This window comes from Erinaceus europaeus, chromosome 17 (assembly GCF_950295315.1).
Source record: "Erinaceus europaeus chromosome 17, mEriEur2.1, whole genome shotgun sequence".
NCBI lineage: Eukaryota > Metazoa > Chordata > Mammalia > Eulipotyphla > Erinaceidae > Erinaceus > Erinaceus europaeus.
Window position 1 is genome coordinate 73,652,301 of NC_080178.1, and position 23,082 is coordinate 73,675,382.

The 23,082-nt window shown below is 40.7% G+C and overlaps 2 protein-coding genes across 2 annotated transcripts in view; one reads left to right on the plus strand and one right to left on the minus strand.

Moving 5' to 3' along the window:
• The window catches only part of GTF2H1 (general transcription factor IIH subunit 1), a 32,727-nt gene extending 23,760 nt beyond the window's left edge, over nt 1–8,967 (minus strand). The window contains exons 1-3 of the mRNA XM_007515860.3: nt 8,701–8,967; nt 3,872–4,039; nt 962–1,154 (exon numbers count right to left, since the gene is read on the minus strand). Of these exons, the coding sequence (XP_007515922.1) occupies nt 962–1,154; nt 3,872–4,025 (347 nt within the window). The 5' untranslated portion in view covers nt 4,026–4,039; nt 8,701–8,967. The remainder of the gene's footprint in view (nt 1–961; nt 1,155–3,871; nt 4,040–8,700) is intronic.
• Nucleotides 8,968–9,174: 207 nt separating this feature from the next.
• Nucleotides 9,175–23,082, plus strand: part of HPS5 (HPS5 biogenesis of lysosomal organelles complex 2 subunit 2) — a 47,754-nt gene continuing 33,846 nt past the window's right edge. The window contains exons 1-9 of the mRNA XM_007515889.3: nt 9,175–9,309; nt 11,701–11,861; nt 14,146–14,256; nt 14,412–14,476; nt 15,727–15,919; nt 17,226–17,359; nt 19,765–19,977; nt 20,125–20,196; nt 22,391–22,479. Coding sequence (XP_007515951.1) covers nt 11,754–11,861; nt 14,146–14,256; nt 14,412–14,476; nt 15,727–15,919; nt 17,226–17,359; nt 19,765–19,977; nt 20,125–20,196; nt 22,391–22,479 — 985 coding nt within the window. The 5' untranslated portion in view covers nt 9,175–9,309; nt 11,701–11,753. The remainder of the gene's footprint in view (nt 9,310–11,700; nt 11,862–14,145; nt 14,257–14,411; nt 14,477–15,726; nt 15,920–17,225; nt 17,360–19,764; nt 19,978–20,124; nt 20,197–22,390; nt 22,480–23,082) is intronic.

A 23,082-nucleotide genomic window follows, 5' to 3' on the forward strand; every position in this document is an offset into this window, starting at 1 on the left:
AGCTGCTTAGCACTAAGCTACACCCTCAGCACTATACTGCATTCTCTCACAAAGGTGAGTGGGGAAGAGAGAAGATGCGCTGGACATTTTCCAGCAACCAGTTCTTCAGTGATAAGCCCTTAAATCATAAGCATGGGTAGGCTGAAAGATATTGGTGGTGCAGTATCAATCTCAACAGAAATCTTATTGTTTCCCCTTCCTCTCTTCTGGGCTTCATGCCTGCAAGATTCCACTGTCCCCAGTTGGCTTTCCCCACCTGTCCTCTAGTTTTGTATGGGGGAGCAGGTGGGGCAGCACAGCACAGAAATACTCCATGATTCATGAAGCATTCCAATACCCCTGCATTGTGGCAGCCCGGAAACCAGATCCTTGCACATGGTATAGACTGTGCTCTACTGGTTGAGCCATTTCCCATTCCCTGGTTACTTTCTCAACCTGATTAATAGTATGCTTCTCCTTCCTTTTCCAAGTCACTTTATTAGGAGAAAATGATTTATAACAGCATTGCTGGCACATGAGCACAGCATGCTTCTTATTCACAAACACATCTCTATAAACGAATTAGAGAACCTTAGTACCCCTGAAATCTTGATTCTGTTTTCACTAGATGTTTGGCTTGAAGTAGTTAACTTATCTTCTGTGTCCAAACACTTTCTATAAAGGAAGTCCTTTATTCTTCTGGGGGTGTGGGGAGAGGGAGGCACCGGTGTATTACAGCACTGCTGCAGCACACATAGCACCAAGGATCACACTGAGGCCTAATACACAGGTCTTGCAGTCTGCCTGCTGAACCATTTACACACTGTCATTTACCCACAGTCAAACAAGCTAGTAAGATGCCAAAGCATCTGGGAGCTGAACTTAGAAAGATGGTAAGGGTAAGAAAAAACAACCTAGGATTCTATTAAGAAAGTGAAAAGAACCAAGTATCTTTTTGCAATGTAATTCTGTCTTCCTTCACCTGTTTTTCTCTTCCAGTTCTTTATTTGCTTTCCTTTTGAATTTCGGTAGCAGCTGCTGAAGAAGGTCTTTCACTGCATCTCGCTCTTTTACTGCTGTGCTTTCATTGGAAAAATGGAAGTTAGTTGTGTCTCCTGCGTGGAGGACAAGTTGAAGCTGAATTTTAGCTTTTCCTTCTGGACTGATCTTCTGGCCTGTAAGAAGCACAAGGCTAATTAGTTAGATAAGAATACTTAAATAATGGAAATTGTCCTACAGTAAGTAAAATTAATTCCAAAAATATGTAGAATTCCTCTGGGTTTTAGCTTCCCTATTCTGCTTTGCAGAAACACACTTTGCCCAAATAACCCCATATGGTCAGAGCATGTCAACAAAGCCACTGTTTTCTTCTTTAGATGCTTGTATGACACTTCCCACTCACTGTGCCCATGTCCAAATATTAAAGGCTTTTTATTTCCTTTCACTTGAGAGTAGATCTTCTCAAAGCTTTCTAAATAATCAACTAGGAGCCCCAATCCAATCTGAAAAGCGGCTTACCAATCAATATCACTACTAGCAAAATAATGATTTCTTGTCATTCAAAAGAACTCCAACAAAACAGTTCATGATTTACCTACTAATTGCAAAGAAGAAATCTAGTCTTACATTTGAAAGATCTGGTGTCATATATGATCAAACATAGATTGACAAAAGTAATCTGACACTATGGACTTTCTTATCACCAGCCATGTATTACTTTTGTGAAAATGTTTATACTTTTAGTATAGTATTAAGAATAAGTTAAGGGGCTGGGTGGTGGTGCAACTGGTTGAGCACACACATTACAGTGTTCAAGGATCCAGGTTAGAGGCCCCACTTCCCACCGACAGGAAGAAAACTTCACATGTGGTAAAGCAGGGCTTCCGGTGTCTCTCTCTCTCTCTCTCCTCCTTCCCTCTCAGTTTCTGTTTCTCTATTCAATAATAAATAAAAAAAACTAAGGTATTATGCATACATTAGAAAACATGGCATAACAATAAAAATAACCACAGGTTAGGAGAGATATATAAGTATACTTATATTACATAAGAATATTGTATCCTTCTTTACATTTTTCTGTTAACTGAAGAGTCTTAATAAATTTTTTTTGGGGGGGAAGTGTCACAGCACTAAGAGAGTTCAGGAGCTATTGTATTTTTTGCCCTCTTCAGAAAAAAAAAAAAAAAAAAAGCAAAGCAAAAGTTGTTCTGAGATCATTGAAACTGCACACGTTGGATCTATTAATGCCCTAGCACTGCTGCCCTCCTCTCTCCCATGGGGGGGCGGGCGGGAGTTGAGGTGGGGAAAAAAAAAAAAAAATCAAAATATGCCTACACTCTCTCTTTTTATTTGATAGAACAGAAAGAATTTGAAAGGGGTGGAAAGACAAGCAGAGAAAGAGACACCTGCTTTAATGCCCACAAGCTTCCCTCTACAGGTGGGGAGTGAGGGCTTGAACCTGCATCCTTGTGCTCAGCTGGATGAGTCACTGCCTAGCCTCTGAAATGTTTCAACTGCTAAACAGGTAATAAGCAATTTTATTGCATGTTATATTACAATCAATATGTATTTAAAATTTTTTTCAAAAGATTTATATTTTTTTAATTTGCTTCCCCCCCTTTTCTTGCCCCTGTTTTTTAACTGTTGTAGTTATTGTTTTTATTGATGTTGTCATTGTTGGATAGGACAGAGAGAAATGGAGAGAGGAGAGAAAGACAGACACCTGCAGACCTGCTTCACCGCCTGAAGCGACTCCCCTGCAGGTGGGGAGCCGGGGGATCGAACCAGGATCCACACGCCAGTCCTTGCGCTTTGTGCCACATGCGCTTAACCTGCTGTGCTACTGCCTGACCCCCAAAGATTTATATTTTTTATGACAGAGATACCAGAGTACTGTTCTATTTTGACATACTGGTATTAAACTAAGGGCCTGAGGCAAGTAAAGCTGAGCTACAGGGTTGTTGGAAAAGTCATAATGCATTTTTGTGTGAGAAAAGAAAATGTCATGACATTTCTGACAACCCAGTACCTCCAAGGTTCCATTTTGCAAATCTAAAGGGTCACCCCCCATGTGGGAGGAGTTCCTAGTTTGTGACTATATTATAGTATAAACTTTAGTTTTATAAAGCGATTAAAAAGAGTAAGATAACATCAGGACAGTGGATAAAAAGAACACAGAGAACGCAGGAAGTTCTTAAGAAAACAGTGAAATTTTAGTCTTGCCTTTGGAAAATTAAGACTATAGGCTATTTCAGTGGAAAGATAAGGATTTAGGTCATTTGTAGCAGCAAAACAGACGTAAATCTTTAGAGCAGCTGTTCAAACACAAAGTAAATTTGTAAATCAACCATGCGTAAGGTGAGAGTTGTCTATCCAATAAATAAATAAAGATTTAAAAAAGGATGTATTAAAAAAAGTTACTTATAGGTTTTTTTTTCCCCTCCAGGGTTATTGCTGGACTCGGTGCCTGCACCATGAATCCACTGCTCCTGGAGCAGTGGATTTTCCCCCTTTTGTTGCCCTTGTTGTTGTAGCCTCGTTGTGGTTATTATTATTGCCATTGTTGATGTTGTTCATTGTTTGATAGGACAGAGAGAAATGGAGAGGAGGGGAAGACAGAGAGGGGGAGAGAAAGATAGACACCTGCAGACCTGCTTCACCGCCTGTGAAGTGACTCCCCTGCAGGTGGGGAGCCGGGGGCTCGAACTGGGATCCTTACACTGGTCCTTGCGCTTTGTGCCATATGTGCTTAACCCACTTCGACACCACCCAACCCCCACTTATAGTTTTTTTAAAACAAGGTAGATTTATGTAAAGCAAATGAAGGCAGGCTATATAATACATATACAGTGACTTATTTCAAATGACTTGGATCTTAGCATGGCTGACTTACATTTAATATCTGCATACATATGGCTGATTGTAAACCTATCTTTGCCTTCAGGTGCCCAAGCAATCCGTTCAGCCATGAGGTACAGGGCTCCATCCTGCTTCTTCTGACGCACCTTCTTTACAATCAGCAAAACCTCTTCAGATGATGTTGCCATGATGGCTAGAGGTGCTAACAAAGAGAAGAAGATCACATCTCAGTTAGGGCTGGTCTTGTCGACCTCCACAACTTCTTCCCAATCTGTAGAAAATAATTAATAAGATAAAGTCCTTCTCATTCAAAGTTGAATGACATAGGTGTGAATCTACAATGTGTGGGTCAAAGCACTTGGCAGATTAAAAAGGAAAAAAGAAAAAATCCACAGAGCTGGGGAGACAGCATAGCGGCTATGCAAAAGGCTTTTATACCTGAGGCTCTGAGATTCCAACTTCAATCTATCTGGCACCATCAAAAGCCATAGCTGAGCAGTGCTCTGGGCTTGGTCAGTGAATGTCTGTCTGTTTCTCTAACAAATAATAAATATTTTTAAATAAAAAAATAAATTTCTTTTTTTAAAACATTTTTTAGTATTTATTCCCTTTTGTTGCCCTTGTTTTTTTAAAAAAGAAATTTCTTCATATGCTAGTGCAACTATATTGTTTGTTTTCTCCCCAGTTATATTCTTCAATGCATAATTAGTCTATTCAGAATTATAAGACTATAATAATACAAGACCCTATTGTGAAGATTTAGTTCAAATTTTTGTATACCTTTTCCAGAACCATGGCCAGACACAAAACTGTACCACTTCCTGATTACTACTGATTCTTACTAAGTATCTGGAAATAAAACTGAGAGAAGGTGGGTACAGAAAAGTCAATTTAAAATTGATGTTAAGGTTGTAAAATAGGAGCTTTTTTTTTTTTTTTTAGATCTCCTTGTGCTACTGCGTTTTCTAAAAGCACTCACCTACCATAACAATGTTAAAAAAGAGCTTCAAAAGGGAAAAGAAATAAATATTTTTAAAAGAAAAACAGCACTCATGTAAAGGCCAGTGGCGGCCGCGCGCCTAGTTGAGCACAGGTGCGGGGACTACCTTGCACAAAGACCTGGTCTCCTGGTCTCCACCTGCGGGGAGAAAGAAGCTTAACAGTTGGTGAAGCAGGGCTGCAAGTGTCTCACTCTCTGTTCCTTTCTAGCCAGCCCACCCTCCTTTGCTCTGTCCTGTCAAAGAAAGGAAAGAAAAGGAAAAAGGCTGCCAAGAGCAGTGGATTCCTCTAAGCCCCAGCATTAACCCTGTTGGCAATTTAAAAATAAATTGAAAGCATCCAGACTTCCCCCAACATTTACAGATATCCACAGATTGTAGGCTATGCCCATCTGCATGACTCAGCGCCTCACATTCCAGTCATGTCCAGAACAGAAGCCTGTCTTCATTTCAAACTTCTGTAAATGCACCACTGTGCTCGTATTAATAAAACTTAAAAGTAGTGGTCCCGGAGGTGGCGCAGTGGATAAAGCATTGGACTCTTAAGCATGAGGTCCTGAGTTCGATCCCCGGCAGCACATGTACCAGGGTGATGCCTAGTTCTTTCTCTCTCCTCCAATGTTTCTCATTAGTAAATAAATAAAATCTTTAAAAAAGAAAAAAAAAAACCTTAAAAGTATAGCAGCTGAGCAAGCTGTGTAACACCTCCTAGTATTTAAAAATATCTGTTTGTCTTCTTGAGTCTCTGTCCCTGCTTCCCCGTTCACACTACCCCTGCTTTAAGTTAAATATACATGACTTACTGATCACTGTCATTCTTCTGCTTTGCCATCAATTTGTTTTATTTCAGTTTTCACATTTTCTTGGCCTACTCTAAGCTTCAGCCTTACTAAGCACAATCTCTTATTTTCTTTCTATTAGTGCTTATCAGTTAATTATTTTTTAATAATCATTTTCCCCTTTATTGGGGGATTAATGTTTTCCATTTGACAGTGAATACAATAGTTTGTACATGCATTAACACTTCTCAGTTTTCCACATAACAATACAACCCCCACTAGGGCCTCTGTCAGCCTATTCCAGGACCTGTACCCCCCCCCACCCCAGAGTAGTAATCATTTTCATACATTTCCTCTAATCAAACTGCAAGTTTCACAGAGGAGGGCAGAGGCTGCTGTTTGCATTTACTGCATAACAGCACCTAGCAGCTTGGTCTCGTCTACAGAATGAGCCCAGTTAAGTATGTGATAATATCTTTACTGCTAAAAGAATACAATCAGGTGGGGGTGGATAGCATAATGGTTATGCAAAGAGACTGTGCCTGAGGTTCCAAAGTCCCAGGTTCAATCCCCCACACACCACCATAAGCCAGAGCTGAACAGTGCTCTGGTATTAAAAAAAAAAAAAAAAATCTTGGGGCGAAGCCGCAGTAGCAAAGCAGGTTATGTGCACATACTGAGAAGTGCAAGAACTGGCACAAGAATCCTGGGGTGGGGGTGGGGGTGGGGGTGGTGTGCTTCGCAAGCAGTGAAGCAGGTCTGCAGGTGTCTGCTTTTCCCCCTTTCAGTTTTTCTCTGTCCTATCTAACAATAACAAGGGCAACAAAAATGGGGAGAAAAAAAACCTCCAGGAGCAAAATAAATAAATAAATACAATATTGGTAGAACCTGACAAGAAACTTTTTATATTCATCCTCAACTACACTCCATGAAGCACTATGGCTCACAACTGATGGGTTAGAGAACTATCCCTCATACACATTCTAAGAACTGGCTTATAAGGAAACAGTGACAGAATTTGAAGTTGCTGAGCAGAAACCTTTATATTACTGTGTCGCTCCATTTCCAGGACTTATAAACATACCCATTTATACTGCACAGAGGTAAGTGGTGGGGATGGGGACGAGACAGAGACACAGACACACACACTTGAAATAAGGCTTCTCATTACCCTCTTTGAACAGGATTATTATCAGAAAGCTGCTGTATCCTTCAGCACACAAAATGGAGACCTGGAATGCTGCTTGACATCAAGTATTCCAAAAACATTTTAACAATTCAGCATTATAGGGAATAAGACCTTGCAAGTATGTAATGAGTGTTCACAATGTATCATTTTTTCTCCTCTTACAGTAATGCAGGGAGTCACAGAAGAAGAATCCAACAGAAAGTGAGGTGGTAGAGAAATGTGGGCTCTTATTGCTAATATATATTACATACTGACGAGCACATTACCAGACCCGAGAAAACAATTGGTAATCAAAGTGGGGGAAGAGAGAAACTATTAGAAGCATGACAATGCCACAATTAAGACAGGACCGAGAGGAAAGAAATGGCAATAAAGACACCTTTAAGCAGCAGTATCTGCTAGCAGCAACAGCCATCAGAATGTCATGAAAGCTCAAGGTACACCAGATGATGGGGAGGCGAGGGAATTCAGCAGAACAGAGATGCAGCTTGTAGGGTGGAAATACAGACCTGCAGAGAAAACACCCAAGTCTTGAGGGCAGTACACACAGCAGTGCTAGCAAGGACCAGGGCTGACCACTTGGTTTATTACTATAACTGAGTCCTCCCCTTGCAGCCATATTCCTAGAATCAGGAAGGGTAGGAATCAGGCGAAATGGTCTCAACACTACATCTACTTTCTTTCTTGCAGGGCTTCGGTTCCGTTAAAAGGTACAGTTCTCTCCAGAGCTCAGGCTTTCAAGCCCGTTCCCCACCTGCCGGTTTCCTAAGTGTTGAGGCAGTAGTGCAGGTGTGTGTCTGTCTTCCCCTCTCTCCCTCCCTCTATATCTCCCCCCTTTCCTCTCAATTTCTCTGCCTCTATCCAAAATAAATAATGTTAAAAAAAAAAAGTCCTAGGTACTGATACCTAGGCTATTTGTCCTTTTGATGTGACCTTTCCGCCTCGATAGTCCTCGTTTTGTGTGTTTTTTTTTGGTTTTTTGTTTTTGTTTTTTTTGCTTTGGGGCTGGCAGTGTCGGCTAATCTATCAAAGCCCAGTTTGGTGTTTTTCAGACTCTTCCAGGAGAGGAGCTACTGATATGTCCGTGGGGCCTGGCCCTCCCACAGTCAAAGCCTCAGGGCTCGCTGCCTCAGACACTGGGATTCCCAGCAGGAATTCACGGGGAGCAATCGTTTCCCTTCGCTTTTGGAGTCAATAATGTCTGCGAGGTCTATTTCAATCTGCTCAAGTTTAGTTTTCTTTCTCCTTCAAATGGGTCTCATAAATGAGCAAAAAAAAAAAAAAAAAAAAAATCACTACGTATAGATACATACTATATATATCTATCTGTCTCCTGGTCTCATGTCACAGACCTAAAGTGAGTACGGACGGGGGCTCAGCCTCCCCGGTGGACGGTCGTCTGTCCTGTCCGCACCCTCACCCACCGGCCGCCGGGATGCGGACACCCAGGTGTGCGGCACGGCACCGCGCTCAAGGTGCTGTTTCGGAGCGACCGGCTTGACAGATACGAGCCAAACGTGGACGCTTTTCTCTCACAGAAACCGAAAGACTCAACGGCGCATTTCCTAACGGAAAAAAGAAAAAGAAAAGGAAAACAGAAAGAAAGAAAGAAAGGTTTCGGCTCTGCCCGGGGACGGGCCTCCCAAATCAAGCTCCATCCCGGCTCCGGGACAAACCTTGCTCATTCTCAGGGAAGTGGGAGGCTTCTCGGAGGTGAGATTAGCGGGTCTGCCTCGCTTACAGCTTCGGGATAGCGACCAGGGCTCCCCAGGTCGCGGGGTTGGAAGTTGTGGCGACGAGAACGCGAAAGGGAAGAAAAAAAAAAAGGCAGCGGGATCCGCGCGGCCCCCGGGCCTGTCAGCCCCCCAGCCACCCCCATTCTTCGGTTTGAACTTACCAGGTGGGAGCTATGCCCCTGGGCAGCGGGTGAGTCACTGGGATGGACCCGGCCGACTTCTGCTGCGCTGCTCAGAGACGTTGCGGCCAAGTGGCTGAACCCCGGCGGCCACCGCCTTCGCCACCGCCTGTGTGGCTGGGGGGTCTCCCCTCCATCGCTGGCTGCGAGAACTCCGGGGGGCACGTGACCGGAAGTACCGAGGCAGGCCGGAGGGGCACGTGACCTCAGAGCGCGGCCGCCATGACACCTTCCGCTAGACCCCTCCCTCCCCCCACCGGTTCCCGCCTGTTTCATTTCCTCTCGTTGTGCTCAAGCAATAAAGGATCCTGGGGATCCTGGCTGGCTCACCCCTTAAGCTAAAATTCCTCCAAGCCGGGCCGGAATTGCGTTTTCAACCGGCAGCGGCCGGCGGGGCTGCAGGTCACCGAGAGCGAAATTGCGAACGCGGCCCGAGGGGGAGGGACCACGCGCCGGCAGGGGCGTGCCCAGTCACGTGACCAGGAAGTGCCGTTAGCGGCGTCCCCGAGTCCTCGCAGCTCCCGGATGACGTAAGCCTGGTCTGGGCGGGGCGGCAGGCAATGACGGTTCTGTGGGGGAATATGGTGCACGGTGAGTGTCCCTGCGACGAGCTGCTGGGGCGGCTCAGACTGCCGGGAGGCTGAGCGCTGGGAGCTGGGAGTGCTGATCCGAGTTGTTGATCTGTGAATTTACTTACTGGGGCTTCTCTCTTCTAGAGATCTGACTGCAGCCTTGCAGTTTACTGTAGGCAGGGACTGTGCACAGCTTCGACAGTACCGCTTCTGGGCTTCCGTGTATGTTGCATGCATGAAGAAAACGTCGATGTGAAACAATTACTGCTCTGATGGTTTCTTCTTGGATCGAAAGATCCCACTATAGAATTGGGGCAGTCTGCCGCTGGTGCCTTCACACCTCTTAGTTTTTCCTCTCTTCTCTCTTTTTGCTTCCTCTTCCTTCCACTTCAGTGGGGCAGAGACCCCGGTAGTTTGCATTTTGAGTGTGCTCAGCAAACACTTTGGTCCCTTGGTAAAATGATTACTAGTATGATGAAAAAGAGCGCTCTTTACAGTTTTATGTCCATCATCAATACAGTGAAATGGGAAAAATGGTTAGATTGAGACTCAGGAGATGTAATTCTGGTTTCAGCTTTACTTTTTAGGTGCTTTAATCTCAAGAGTTGATTTCGTTGAGTTTGAGAAATATTATGGCCACCTTCTGTTTACCTAGGTGTTTTTTGTTTTGTTTTCTAGAGCACAGCCTAGCTCTGGCTTATGGTGGTACAGAGGATTGAACCTGGGCCTTAGTGGAGTCTCAGGCTCATGAAAGTCTTTTTGCACAATCATTATGTTATCTCCCCAGCATCCGGTACTATTGTTAGACTAGAACTGTGAAGGACTTAACAAAAATAGTATTTAAACTTAGTTTTACAGAAAGAGATTTGTTAGATGAAGAACATCTATTAAACTAGGAAGGCCTCTAGAGACACTTCATTGAATGAGAGGAACAAAGATAGTTGGAGAACATTAGTGTAAGATGGGGGGCTAGGCTGGAAAAAGAAGTAGGGATGAGATCATAGGTTAGGTATAAAGGAGAGCTGTTGAAGATTTGGAGAGTTTTTGTTTGTTGTATAGCTTAGACTTTAAATAAGTATGCAGAATATAATGTACTCTTTCTTTTCCGTATATCTTTGTCCTCTTTAATTCCTTTTTTAAATTTTTTAAAATTATCTTTATATATTTATTGCATAGAGACAGCCAGAAATTGAGAGGGAAGGGAAATATAGAGAAGGAGGGAGACAGAGAGACACCTGCAGCCCTGCTTCACCACTTGTGAAGCTTTCCCCCTGCAGGTGGGGTTTGGGGGCTGGAACCTGGGTCCTTGAGCACTGTAACCTGTGCTCAACCAGGTGCGCCACCACTCCGCCCTGTCCTCTTTAATTCTAAAGACTTTTCTTTCAGTTCCAACTTATGTTAGTCTGTTTAAGACCCCCCCCCATAAACAGGAAGGAAAAAAAATTTTCTTTCCTTTTCCACTAAATTTACTTATTAAAGGAAGTCTTATTGTTACTTCCTTACCACTCACACCTTTTCTCAAGTCCTCATTTGCTAGTGTTTGGCACAGGACTTCCTAGAAATTATATGGTGTCCCAAACAAAATCTTCCCGGTCCTGAGATCCAGAAGTGTTTTGAAATTTGTACCCCAATTACTTTTCCAGCTTTGTGTTTCATTATTCTATTGTTGGTGTCTTTACCCAAAGAGTAAACTTGCATTCTCCAAATACGTTCTTTTTAGCTTTGCTTTACTTATACCCTATTACCACACTTTCCTTTCTTCCTTCTGATACAGACCTACTTTACTCTTACTGCTTCTCAAAAAGTTTTCTGTGGCTCCCTTTAATTCAGTGTCATCCCTCTATCTTTAAGTTCCAACATAACTCTTTGCTTATAATTCCTTTTTGATGGGTGTGAGTGTGTGTGTGGTGCATGCTGCCTTTTTCTTCCTATTGATTATACAATTACTGATTTCTGGAATTATTTTACTTGTCTTGTTTCATCATTGTACTCATTAAATGAAGAAGTGAAGAGAATGAGAGATGTTAAGTTTTCTCTTATCAAAAATCCCCCAGTATTTTGAATGTAGAGTTCCTAAAGATGTTTAATGCATCTAGAATACCTATTCATTTTGATTTAGGAGGCCTTGAGACTCTGGGCCCTGTTCTTTGAGTTTTGGGAATGGTAGTGTACAGACCATTATATGCACTGTTACCACCAAGTGCTTTATTCCTGCTTAGATGCTAAGTACCTCCCCTCCAGAGTGGGGAAGCCATCCCTCCCCGTGTTTACCAATACATACTAAATGCATGCTAAGTACCTCACCTCCAGAGTGGGGAAGCTGTCCCTCATCCTCGTGCTTACCAATACTACTAAATGCATGCTGAATGAGTCATGATCATCTTAAATTATTATTATTATTTTTTTGCAGGTTTTTAAAGGGATACTGTACCTATCACTCCAGGTAGTTTAAACTCTGGCTAAATGACTTTTGTACCAGTGATACCAGATTCTTATAGCCATGTTCTTGCAGAATTTGAGTCACTGGATCCATTGCTTTCAGCCCTGCGGTTAGACTCCAGCCGTCTAAAGGTGACTTCCTTACCCTTCTATCAGTTTCATTTTCTTTTTTTTTTTTTTTTTATGTATTCCCTTTTGTTGCCCTTGTTGTAGTTATTATTGATGTCATTGTTGTAGGATAGGGCAGAGAAAAATGGAGAGAGGAGGGGAAGTCAGAGAGGAGGAGAGAAAGACAGACACCTGCAGACCTGCTTTACCGCTTGTGAAGCAACTCCCCTGCAGGGGGGGAGCCGGGGACTCGAACTGGGATCGTTCTGCTGGTCCTTGTGCTTTGCGCCACGTGCACTTAACCCGCTGCGCTACTGCTGGGCTCCCTCATTTTCTTTTAAAGAATATTTATTTATTTATTTATTTATTTATTTAAGAGAAGTAGAGAACCAAACTAACACTCTGGCACGTGACACCAGGATCCAGCTCAGGACCTACCTCATACTTGAGTGTATACCACTTTATCCACTGTTCCATCTCCCAGACTACCAATACCATTTTCATGATTTCTTTTGAATTATTTTTTCCCACCCTTGGAAACCATAATATTGACTACTGCTTTCCCCCTATCAATTATCTTGCCATTTCTTTCAGAAAGTAGTGTATTTGAATAGCATGTTAAAATTAAGTCATGCATTAAAATAGTTTGAATAAGTATAACCCGTAGAGTTTTGATGGTAAAACACTGCAGTTATAATAAGCTCATTCCAAAAAAAAAAAAGTCATTTGCTATACTCTTTTTTTAAAGCCAAAGTTGTTAGTTTTGTGGGAAAAAATATGTGCTTCCCTCAAGCCTTAAGTTCTTTTAATTATACCTAGAAATGACATGGTAAAGACCAAAATCTTCGGTTAGGGGGTGTGGAGGGGGGGATAAAAAAAGACTAAAGTCTCATAACCAATTGCAAAAGTAATTCCATAGTCCAGTCTTGGTCTCCCCATTTAGCATCTCAAGCAAGAAAGGGGGAGCTGAAAGCAAAGTCTTTCTTATCTTCAGACTGCCTTTTGTCTGGGAAAGTAAGAGTTTCAACAGATTGAGTCTAATTAGCTGGAATTGAGTCACATGGATCCTCCCTAATGAAGGAAAAACGGGGTGAGGAAATATTTATATTTTCCCACTTCTGTGGTAGAAAGCATAAAGTTGAGGCCATGTGGTGACGCACCCAGTGGAGTACACACATAACCATGTGAAGTGCCCCCCTCCTACAATTTGCCTGCCCTAGGGGGAAAAAAAAAGAAAAAGGAAGGAAGGAAGGAAGGACCAAATTCAAAGAGGGTTGGGAAAGTTTGTCAGCCCACCAGGGTATTCAACACAGCACTGACACTGCTTTCAGTGTCAGTGGCTAAATAGGAATCAGCAGACTGAGAGTGTGGGGAGGCAGACGAATACAGCGACCTGCATCGGTGTCCTTCGCGGTCTTACCTGCTCGAAAAGTGATGGTATTTGATGCTAATTATGCAGATAAGAAATGATTTAGCAAGCAGGACAGTAAAGTGGCTGCTTTGTGCCCTAGAGACTTACTTGATCTTCACCATTTTGGTGAGCATTGGGGATGATGAGGCCAGATTACAAAAAAGATCAAGTTCTGATAAATGGCTTCTGCCAAGGAGAAGTTACTCGTTTATGCGATTGGCCGTGTTCAGCCATTTTAAGATGCAGTGAAAAAATGTGAAACTAAAATGATCTTTTCTATTTTTTTCTTTTTTTCAGAAAATTAAACTGTGTTTATTTTTAAAAAAAAATTGAGAACACCCAAGAGAAAGCGAGAAAAAGAGAGAGCCTGAGAGCTCTTACTCACATGATGGCAGGTCCACCTAGGCAGAGTTCTGTTTTTTTCTTTTTTAAAAGTTAAACCTGTATTGATTTCCCTTTGGTTCACAGTGCTATGGACATTTCAGGGGTACATGTCATACCTGTGTGTGCATAGCCTCCAAGTACCCACCCCCCAAAGACCTAGGACCACTCCCTTGTCAGACTGATCCCTTCTATCCCTTCCCCTTTACCCTCTTCTTCCCCATAATAACTATTATAATATTTCTTCCCCCATAATAACTATTATAATATTTCTGTAGATTGTAAGTTTTAGTTTGTTTGCTTTGGTTGTTTGTATTCTATATGTGACAGAGACCATCTGGTAATAGTCTATTTTGTCTGTTTTTTCATTAGACAAGAATGAGAGTATAATTGTCATTACTGGTGTCCATCTGGATGGGGTGGGAGTAGGGTGCACATCCTTAGTCTTTCCAGTGGATAGATTATTTGGCTACAAGACTGTGATGGTCTCACACTTGTCTACTTATATGTTTCTAGTGTACAAGCATAGCTGTGTCTCGGAAGTGGTTGGCCTTGGGCACTTCAGGAGGAGGACTCAATCTCATTCAGAAGGAAGGCTGGAAACACAGGCTTTTTCTGTCACACAAGGTGAGACTAAGGGTGGCCAGGTCATCATCGCATACCATCTTGGGTACCTCTTATAAATGCAGCTTTCTCCACTGTAAATCACTTGGAATGAGAGAGTAGAAAACTTGAGATTAAAGGGAAAGCAGCTATCATATATTTTTCCTTTTGTGCTCCAGGAAGGTGCAATCTCCCAGGTGGCTTGTTGTCCACACGATGATGACTACATTGCTGTTGCTACCAGGTAGGACACTGATTTTAAAATAGTCTGATCTCTTTCAAATATGATTTTTAAAAGATTAATTTTATTTATTTCATGAGATAGAAGAAGGCTTGTTGCTCTGAAGATATATAAATTGTCCTGGTTTCCCACTCTAGCATATGAGATGCCAGGGATTGAATTTGGGATCCCATGCTTGTGAGTCCAGATCTTTACTCAGTGTGCCACCTTCCAAACCACCCAAATCCATTTTCATGTTTCTTTTCTTTTTTAAAAATTTTTATTTCTTTAGCTTGGACCTAGAAGTGGTATGTTTCAGCTGTCTGGCACCAGCCATCCCTGAATATAGCCTTTTAGTTCCAGGAATCGCTCCCTCACCCCCTTTCTGTCCATGAGCCACACTTGTGCGTACTCACCTGTGGCTTGGTGGGTTTTTGAAGAAATCCTGGTTGTATTTTGTTGAGATTTCAGGTAATTTTTGTTGTTTTTCCTAGTTGATCTGGGATAGCAAAAGCGTGGCAGCCGCTACTCCACACCCATGCCTCAGGAAGTTCCCTCAGACACATTGTTAGTTGACAGCTGTGGCTGCATGCTTGCTATGGTCGACCATCCTGGTTCGCCTCACAGTGAAAGTGCTGTGTCCTGGGAAATCTCTCAATTCCTTCCCAACCAGCACGGATGGCTAGCCACACTAGTTTTTGTGGAAAATACTAATATAGCAACCCCATTTAACTGTCCTTGAAAGAGAAGGGTAAGAGGTCATTCAGAATATCTGAGTTCTCCAACTAAACTGATTTGGTTGACTAAAGCAAAGAAATGATTACTGACTTTCTGTTTTTTTTCTGGAGAACAAGAATTTGTTTAATATAATTGAGTTTGTTTAATATGGAACTCAGACCTGGGCTTCACCAGGTGAACTGTCTCTCCAACCCCTTAAGACTGTTATTATAGTAATAGGTGAAACTAGACTGTTGGTGGGAATAACAATAAGCAGATGTTGAATGTGTTTATGGATACTGGATTATAATGCTGTATACCTGAAACTCACATGTTGTAAATCAGTGTTAGCTCAAGAAAAAAATATTTTTAAAAAGCCTGTTTAAACCACAATCTTGTAAATCATTATTAAATCACTAATTTAATAATGATTAAAATAATGATTTAATATAATTTAACTGTACCTGCTTAATATAATATTAATTACTAATATAGACGATAGAGTGATGAAGTGAAATGATACCTTTTTTCTTGCTTCTGTGATTCAATTCTTACAGTCAAGGTCTTGTAGTTATTTGGGAATTAAATCAAGAGCGTCGCGGGAAACCAGAACGAATTTATGTGTCTTCAGAACACAAAGGTCGGAAAGTGACAGCCCTCTGTTGGGATACAGCTATTCTTAGAGTTTTTGTAGGTGACCATATGGGAAAAGTTTCCGCCATCAAGCTCAACACTTCCAAACAAGTAAAGGTGAGAGAAATTCATCACTTTGTATATATAGACACAATTTTATCGACTGCATTTATTGGGGGGTTAAATGTAGGGCCCACCTTTTAATTTTGATGATGAATTCTTTGTTGGTGCTACATACGGTAGTCTGGTTTATCCTGATACTTTTGCAGAATGGCTTCTGTGAACTACAGTAGTGAGAGCTTTGTCTTTTAGTGTGCCATGATTCACCTGTATGACTCAAAACTTTTTTTTAAATACAAGCCTAATAAGAAAGGAAATAGGCCTATTTATTAGTTCTTTGAATCAAATGACAATTGTGGTAACAGTACCCAACTTCCTTGATCCCTATATAGAAGAAACTCATGGGTCTAAATTTATTTTTCTCTCAGGATGTATAAATTTCTTGTGGATGGGATATTTTAACTGAATTAATTTAGTTTTGTTTATCTGTGGGTCCTCACCAGACGGGGCTGACTTTTTCAGTTAAAAGGAGAAAGCCAAAGGCAGAGAGGGAAAGGCACCGCAGCACTGAAGTGTGAGGGGTTGGGTTCCAACCTGGATCATGCACCTGGCAAATCAGATGTGTTATCTTAGAATCTTAGAGGTAACGGGATACCTGCCACAGTTATTGTCATTGTAGATGTGTTGACTGTCAGGTTCCCCTATCAGAATGCTCTAGTCTTGTTCTTAAGGAAAAGCTAGCTCTCCCTCTCGTCTTAGATGGTTATATCGAAGTAGAGGATTGTCTCTCATTAGCTTATTTTTATGTAGGACTTTGGAAGAGTTCTAGCTACTATTAATTAGTTTTATTTTAATTAACATACCCAAATGTTCTTCTAATCTGCTTATAGTGATCCATCAGCATGATCACTTGATTCTTAGCATTTTTGGTAAAAAATGCAACTGGACTGGCATAGCCCTAGTTTATCTTTTTCTAAAGAGAAGAATGCTATCTACAAGTTAAAATTTACTTTAAGTACTTCAGTTTTGCTTTATACTTTTTATTCCACCCAATAAGATTAAATAGTCACAAACAGAACCATAAGAAGTTTCTTCTGTTTCCCTGTGACAGCAATAGTCTCGTAAAACTTTTCCTCAAGTAGGAAAAAAAAAAGTTAAGACGTCTCTTCTGCCATTATACCTGTACCATAGCATTTCACATTTTTCTTTGAATGAGCAAACCTTATTATCTCAACAATTTAAATTTTGACCTATTTAAAAATTGAAATTTACTATTCTAGTTATTTTTGTTTAAAGGAAGGTGAGAAGGAGGTTGTGTGTATCTGTAATGATAAATTTTATTTCTTTGTCATGTCCCACTTAGGCAGCTGCTGCATTTGTGATGTTTCCTGTTCAGACGATAACAACTGTTGATTCCAGTGTTGTCCAATTAGATTATTTGGATGGAAGATTGCTTATATCTTCACTTACTCGGTCCTTCTTGTGTGACACTGAGAGGTAGATATGTTGACCAAACATGAGTCATAGGATACAGAATTCTAGAGCTAGGGTGATGTAGAGGTCATCTAGAGCAAACCCCTCACTCAGTCATACAGATTCTAATAAAGAATCCGCTGATGGTAGAGAGAGGATGGAAAGGAGGTTCAGAATTTATTGGTCCACTAGAAATGTTCTTTTACTATAAGGTATATTCAGCTAACTCATGGAGCATGGACTAAGTGCTACAAAGAAATGCCAAAGGCCTGTCTTAATATGAAATCAAGTTTTCCTTGATTTTTTTGTTTAAATTTATCATGTGTCTTCTTTTTCTTTTCTCCCCCCCCCCTTTTTTTTTTTTTTTTTTACTAAATGTTATAGTTGTGTGAATAACAAGCACTTTTGAAACTGACTGATATTTTACAAAATCTCAAGGGCAGAGACAAAGGTCTAATGAATAACAAGAGAATGTACTAGAGGTAGCTGTAAAATAACTGGAACAGAGTAGAAAACAGCTTGAAATGAAGATTAGATATCGCTGCTGAAGTCCCTTTGCCGTTCTCACTGCAGGGATATTCTCACGGTTTTGTTTGTTTGCCTTGCCCTGGCCAGTCACCACATTTCCTAAAAGGTCTCATCCTTTTGTTTCTTTGTTTTGCCCTAGCATTTATTTCATAGGCATTAGAGAGAGAACAGAGCTCAACTAATGTAGAACTTGCTACTAAAATAACATCTTAGAAAATTTGCATTTCCTGAGTATGGAAGTAATAGAACTACCTTTTTGCACAGTTGAGAGCACCTTCACGCCCATGTGCCTACACTAAAACTGATGTCTTATCTGTGATGCAGTTAAGTACAGGGATATTTATCAAGCTAACTAAGGTCACACTGTAAATTCTACAAGAGCATTTTAGATCATTCTTCAGTTTGAATTGGATTATATAGAGCTCTGTAACAGTTGAATACTTTCTCTGGGTCAGATACTATGTAATATACTGGGAGAAGTTCAACTAAAGAGGAATAAGAAATGACCTCTGTTCCCAAAAAAGTCCTTTTTTATTATTTTGTTTTATATTTATTTATTTGTTTATTTATGTATAAAAAGGAAACACTGACAAAACCATAGGATAAGAGTTCTAATCTAGTGTTCAAATAGCTACTGTTGCCCATATGATGTGATAAGTACCATGAAAGCATAGCATGGGAAGCTTATAATTCAATTTGTGGGAGTCATAGAAGTCTGTCAGAAGAAGAATGTTGAAGGTTCACATGAAGAATAAATGAGGATTTTTTAGAGACATCCTCTTCATCGTCACCTCCTATGATTCCAGGCAGTGTGTGAAGCTCTTTTTATATGTCTAACTCATGCATTCATAAGAAAACAAGATGATCTAAGGTACAGAGATTCAAAAGGACTTGGTGTTTTGAAGATAGAATAAGGAATTCAGGGAGTCAGGTGGTTGTGCTGCAGGTTAAGCGCAGGTGGCGCAAAGCGCAAGGACCAGTGTAAGGATCCTGGTTCGAGCCCCTGACTCCCCACCTGCAGGGAAGTCGCTTCACAAATAGTGAAATAGGTCTGCTGGTGTCTGTCTTTCTCTCCCCCTCTGTCTTCCCCTCCTCTCTCCATTTCTCTCTGTCCTATCCAACAACAACAACATCAGTAACAACAACAATAATAACTACAGCAATAAAAAAACAAGAAGGGCAACAAAAGGGAATAAATAAATATTAAAAAATATTTTATAAAAAAAGAATAAGGAATTCAGTGGGTGTTTGTGACATATGAGTGATTTGGAACTGGGTTGGCATGATAGATTGGTAGTTTCAGTTGTCAAAAGAACATTTAAAAATTTTTTTTTTCTTTATTGGGGAATTAATGTTTTATATTCCACAATAAATACAATAGTTTGTACATGCATAACATTTCCCAGTTTATATATTTTTTAAATTTCTTTATTGGGGAATTAATGTTTTACATTCCACAGTAAATACAATAGTTTGTACATACATAACATTTCCCAGTTTCCCATATAACAATACAACCCCCACTAGGTCCTCTGTCATCCTTTTTGGACCTGTATTCTCCCCCCACCCAAAAATAGCATTTTAGAAAATGATTTGGCTTTGCTTAATAGAGTTTAAGGATGTAAGAAATGGTTTGTTAGCACTTTATATTTGAAATGATCTTCACATTAATTTTGAACTCATTCTGAAGTCGGAAACTATATAACTTGATTCCTGACAAATGAAGGCAATGGCACAATTTGAGTTAGAACCTTATTTGACCCTTTTAGTCTGTTCGTTCTAGCATATTGTTACTTAAATAGAGGATATTGTGAGTAGGTTTGTCATAACCGTACTGTTTTGCAGAAGCATTGTTTTTCCTACTTTTGTAAGTATTCTTCTCATCCATTCTTGGGCATTAGAGAAAAGTTTTGGAAAATTGGAAACAAGGAACGAGACGGAGAATATGGAGCTTGTTTCCTCCCTGGAAAATGTTCTGCAGGCCAACAACCCCTAATATATTGTGCTCGTCCCGGCTCCAGGATGTGGGAAGTGAACTTTGATGGGGAAGTTATAAGTACACATCAGTTTAAGAAACTCCTCTCATTGCCACCTCTTCCTGTGATTACTCTAAGGTAATGATTTCTGTGGCTGGAAAGGAGTGCTTGTGTTGCTTACATGATCAAAACAAATTGCAAAATTGATTATGGAAGCATATTTTTTTACTTTACAGCAGAAAACATACTTTGCTTAAATCATGAACCGATGTGTTTACTTCCTAGGTCAGAACCTCAGTATGATCACGCAGTTGGATCTTCCCAGTCTTTGTCTTTCCCCAAACTCTTGCATCTTAGGTAATTTTCTCCTTTGGATCCTTTAAAAAAATTAAAAATTGAGACAGTTAACTTTTCAGGGTTGTTTTTATACTAGATTATTTTTTTTAGAAAATTAGAAAAAAAAAGAAAATTAGGAAGTGATACATGATATGTTCTGTATATAACAGAAGTGAAAAGGTTGTGGAAATTTACTTCCCTTTCAGTTTTGAACTGACTTAAATCAATGTATATACTTTATAGTTGTCAGGGAACGTGTGACAGAGCTAAGAGCTGCAGGTAACTAGTTCTGTCACAACTCCCCTACTTGTTAGGATGCTAACAGTGAAAGCAGATCTTGGACTGAATTCTGCTGACGTATCTGTCTCTTAGCAAGCAGGCACAAAAATAGCTGGGCAGTGACCTGCTCTTGTGAAGCATGTGAAATTTTGGCTGTCTGCTCTTTAAGTATACTCTATCAAGTAAGGTGCAAGAAAGGTCTGCTCAAGGGAGTTTCAACTAATCATGTATTGATGTCAGGGTTCAGATAGTTTCTCCTTGGAATCAGTACAAAATTTCACTCCTGAGCCACAGCACAGTGCCACTGAAGATTGTCACTTTCGTTTATGACACTTATCTCAGTTCATAATTACGTACCCATATGATCCTCATGCCTATCTTACCCCTAGACAATAAACATGAGGCTTTGTGTCTGTTTTGTTGAGTATTTTATTCTTAGTGTCTAACATAGGGCCAAGGAAATAAGAGACACTTAGGGGACCAGGCGGTGGTGCATCTGGTTAAATGCACATATTATGGTGCGAAGGACCTGGGTTCAAGCCCCTGGTCCCCACCTGCAGGGGGAATGCTTCACGAGTGGTGAACCAGGGCTGCAGGTATCTCTCTGTCTCTCTCCCTCTCTATCTCTCCTGCCCTCTCAGTTTCTCTCTGTCTCTATCTAATAAATAAATACATAAATAAAAATTTAACCTACCTTTGTTTAGCTAGTGGGAAAAAAAACCAGTTAAGTCCTTGTTGGTCATGGTGTGGTATGTAGGGTGTGGGAAAGTTCTTTACCAAGGAGTATGTTTTGTAATGGTAAGAACACTGTCTTCTTTGTTCTTCTGCTAGAGCTGCTCCTTTGAGTGGCTCTAGTAGAACAGGAGCTGTTTCAAGCTCTTGTTACAGTTTTGCCGTAGCCTTCATGACTAGGCTGCCTCCTCAGCTTAAGCAGTAGTGACGCTACTTTGAGCCTTTGCTGACTCCTCCAAAACACTAAGCGTAGGCACTTATTTCTGTCCTTACTTTGACTAGGATTCTGTTCGTTTCTTCCATCTTTGTGAATGTATCTTGTCATTGTTCCATCACCCATTCTGTTTCCCTGTATACACCCCAGCACCAGATTATTTTTGTTAGTGATTTACAAAATAATGGGGGTATAATTTCACACATTGTTCCCACCACCAGAGTTCTTTGTCCCCATTATCTTCCATTGGAAACTACAGTGATTCTCAAGGTCACAGATATGGGTTGAGTCTTATTTCTTTAACTATCTGTCTATGTAAGTTTGATTTTACAAAAAAAAAAAAAAAGAACACTAATGTGTAGGTCCAAATTCAGGGAAGTAATATATAATATTCTGAGAAGATTAGAATTCTTTTTTGTTTTAATTTTAATTTTTTTTTAATGGCGAATTCACTTTTTTAAAAAAGAATTTATTTATTTGAGGTGGAGAGCTATAGGCGGAGAGGGAGAAAGAACCATTTATCACTTTGGGACATGTGCTGCCAGAGATTAAACTCAGGACCCGATGGTTGAGAATACAGTGCTTTATCCACTGTCCCAACTCCCGGACCACTATTTTAATTTCTTTATTGGGGGATAAATGGTTGACAGTCTGTTAACAGTAAAATGCAATAGTTTGTACATGCATTACACATACATTTTAGTTGTTGTTAGCACGAAGCACAATATGATTGACTGTAGGTTTCAGCATGGACAGTTTTCCTGTATAGAGTTGTAACTTTTCATAGAGGCAAGGCAGGAGACTCAGTTTTTCTAGATGAGACATTTAAAAAAAATCAGAGAATCCAAAACCATTGTACAGTATTCTAAAGATCTCCTAGTCCACAGAGGGAGAGAGGAATTAAATCTGGTCCCACACAGAAATAAGGCTTCAGTGATTGGGAAAATGTGAGAAGACTAGAATTCTATTAACTACTATTTTCACTTACAGTGAGCATTGTGTGCTGACTTGGACAGAAAGAGGAATTTACATTTTTATTCCTCAGAATGTTCAAGTTCTTCTTTGGAGTGAAGTCAGAGGTAAATGTTTTACTCCCTTAATCTCATGCTTGTGAAAGTTGTCATAGGAGGATTTCTTTCTCTCTTCCTTCCTTTTTTTTTTTTTTTGCCTCCAAGGTTATCACTGGGCCTTGGTGCCTACTACAAATCCACTGCTCCTGGAGGCCATTTTTCCCATTTTATTGGATAGGACAGAGAGAAATTGAGAGAGGAGGGGGAGACAGAGAGATGGAGTGAAAGACACCTGCGCATCTTTTTCACTGTTTGCAAAGTGACCGCCTATAGGTGGAGAGCCCTGGCCTTGAACCGGGATCCTTGTGCAGGTCCTTATGCTTCCTACTATGTGCACTTAACCCAGTGCGCTATTGCCTGCCCCCTGTCCTCTTTCTAGATATGGGAATTAAGAGATTTTAAAGTTGTCTTCTTGTTTTCTGTGATTTTTTTTTTCTCCAGAGTTATCGATGGGCCTCATTGCCTACACTACAAATCTACTGCTCCTGGAGGCCATTTCCCCCCTTTTATTGCCTTTGTTGTTTATCATTATCATTGTTATTGTTGTTGGATAGGACAGAGAGAAATCGAGAAAGGAGGGGAGGTAGAGAGGAGGAGAGACCTGCAGACCTG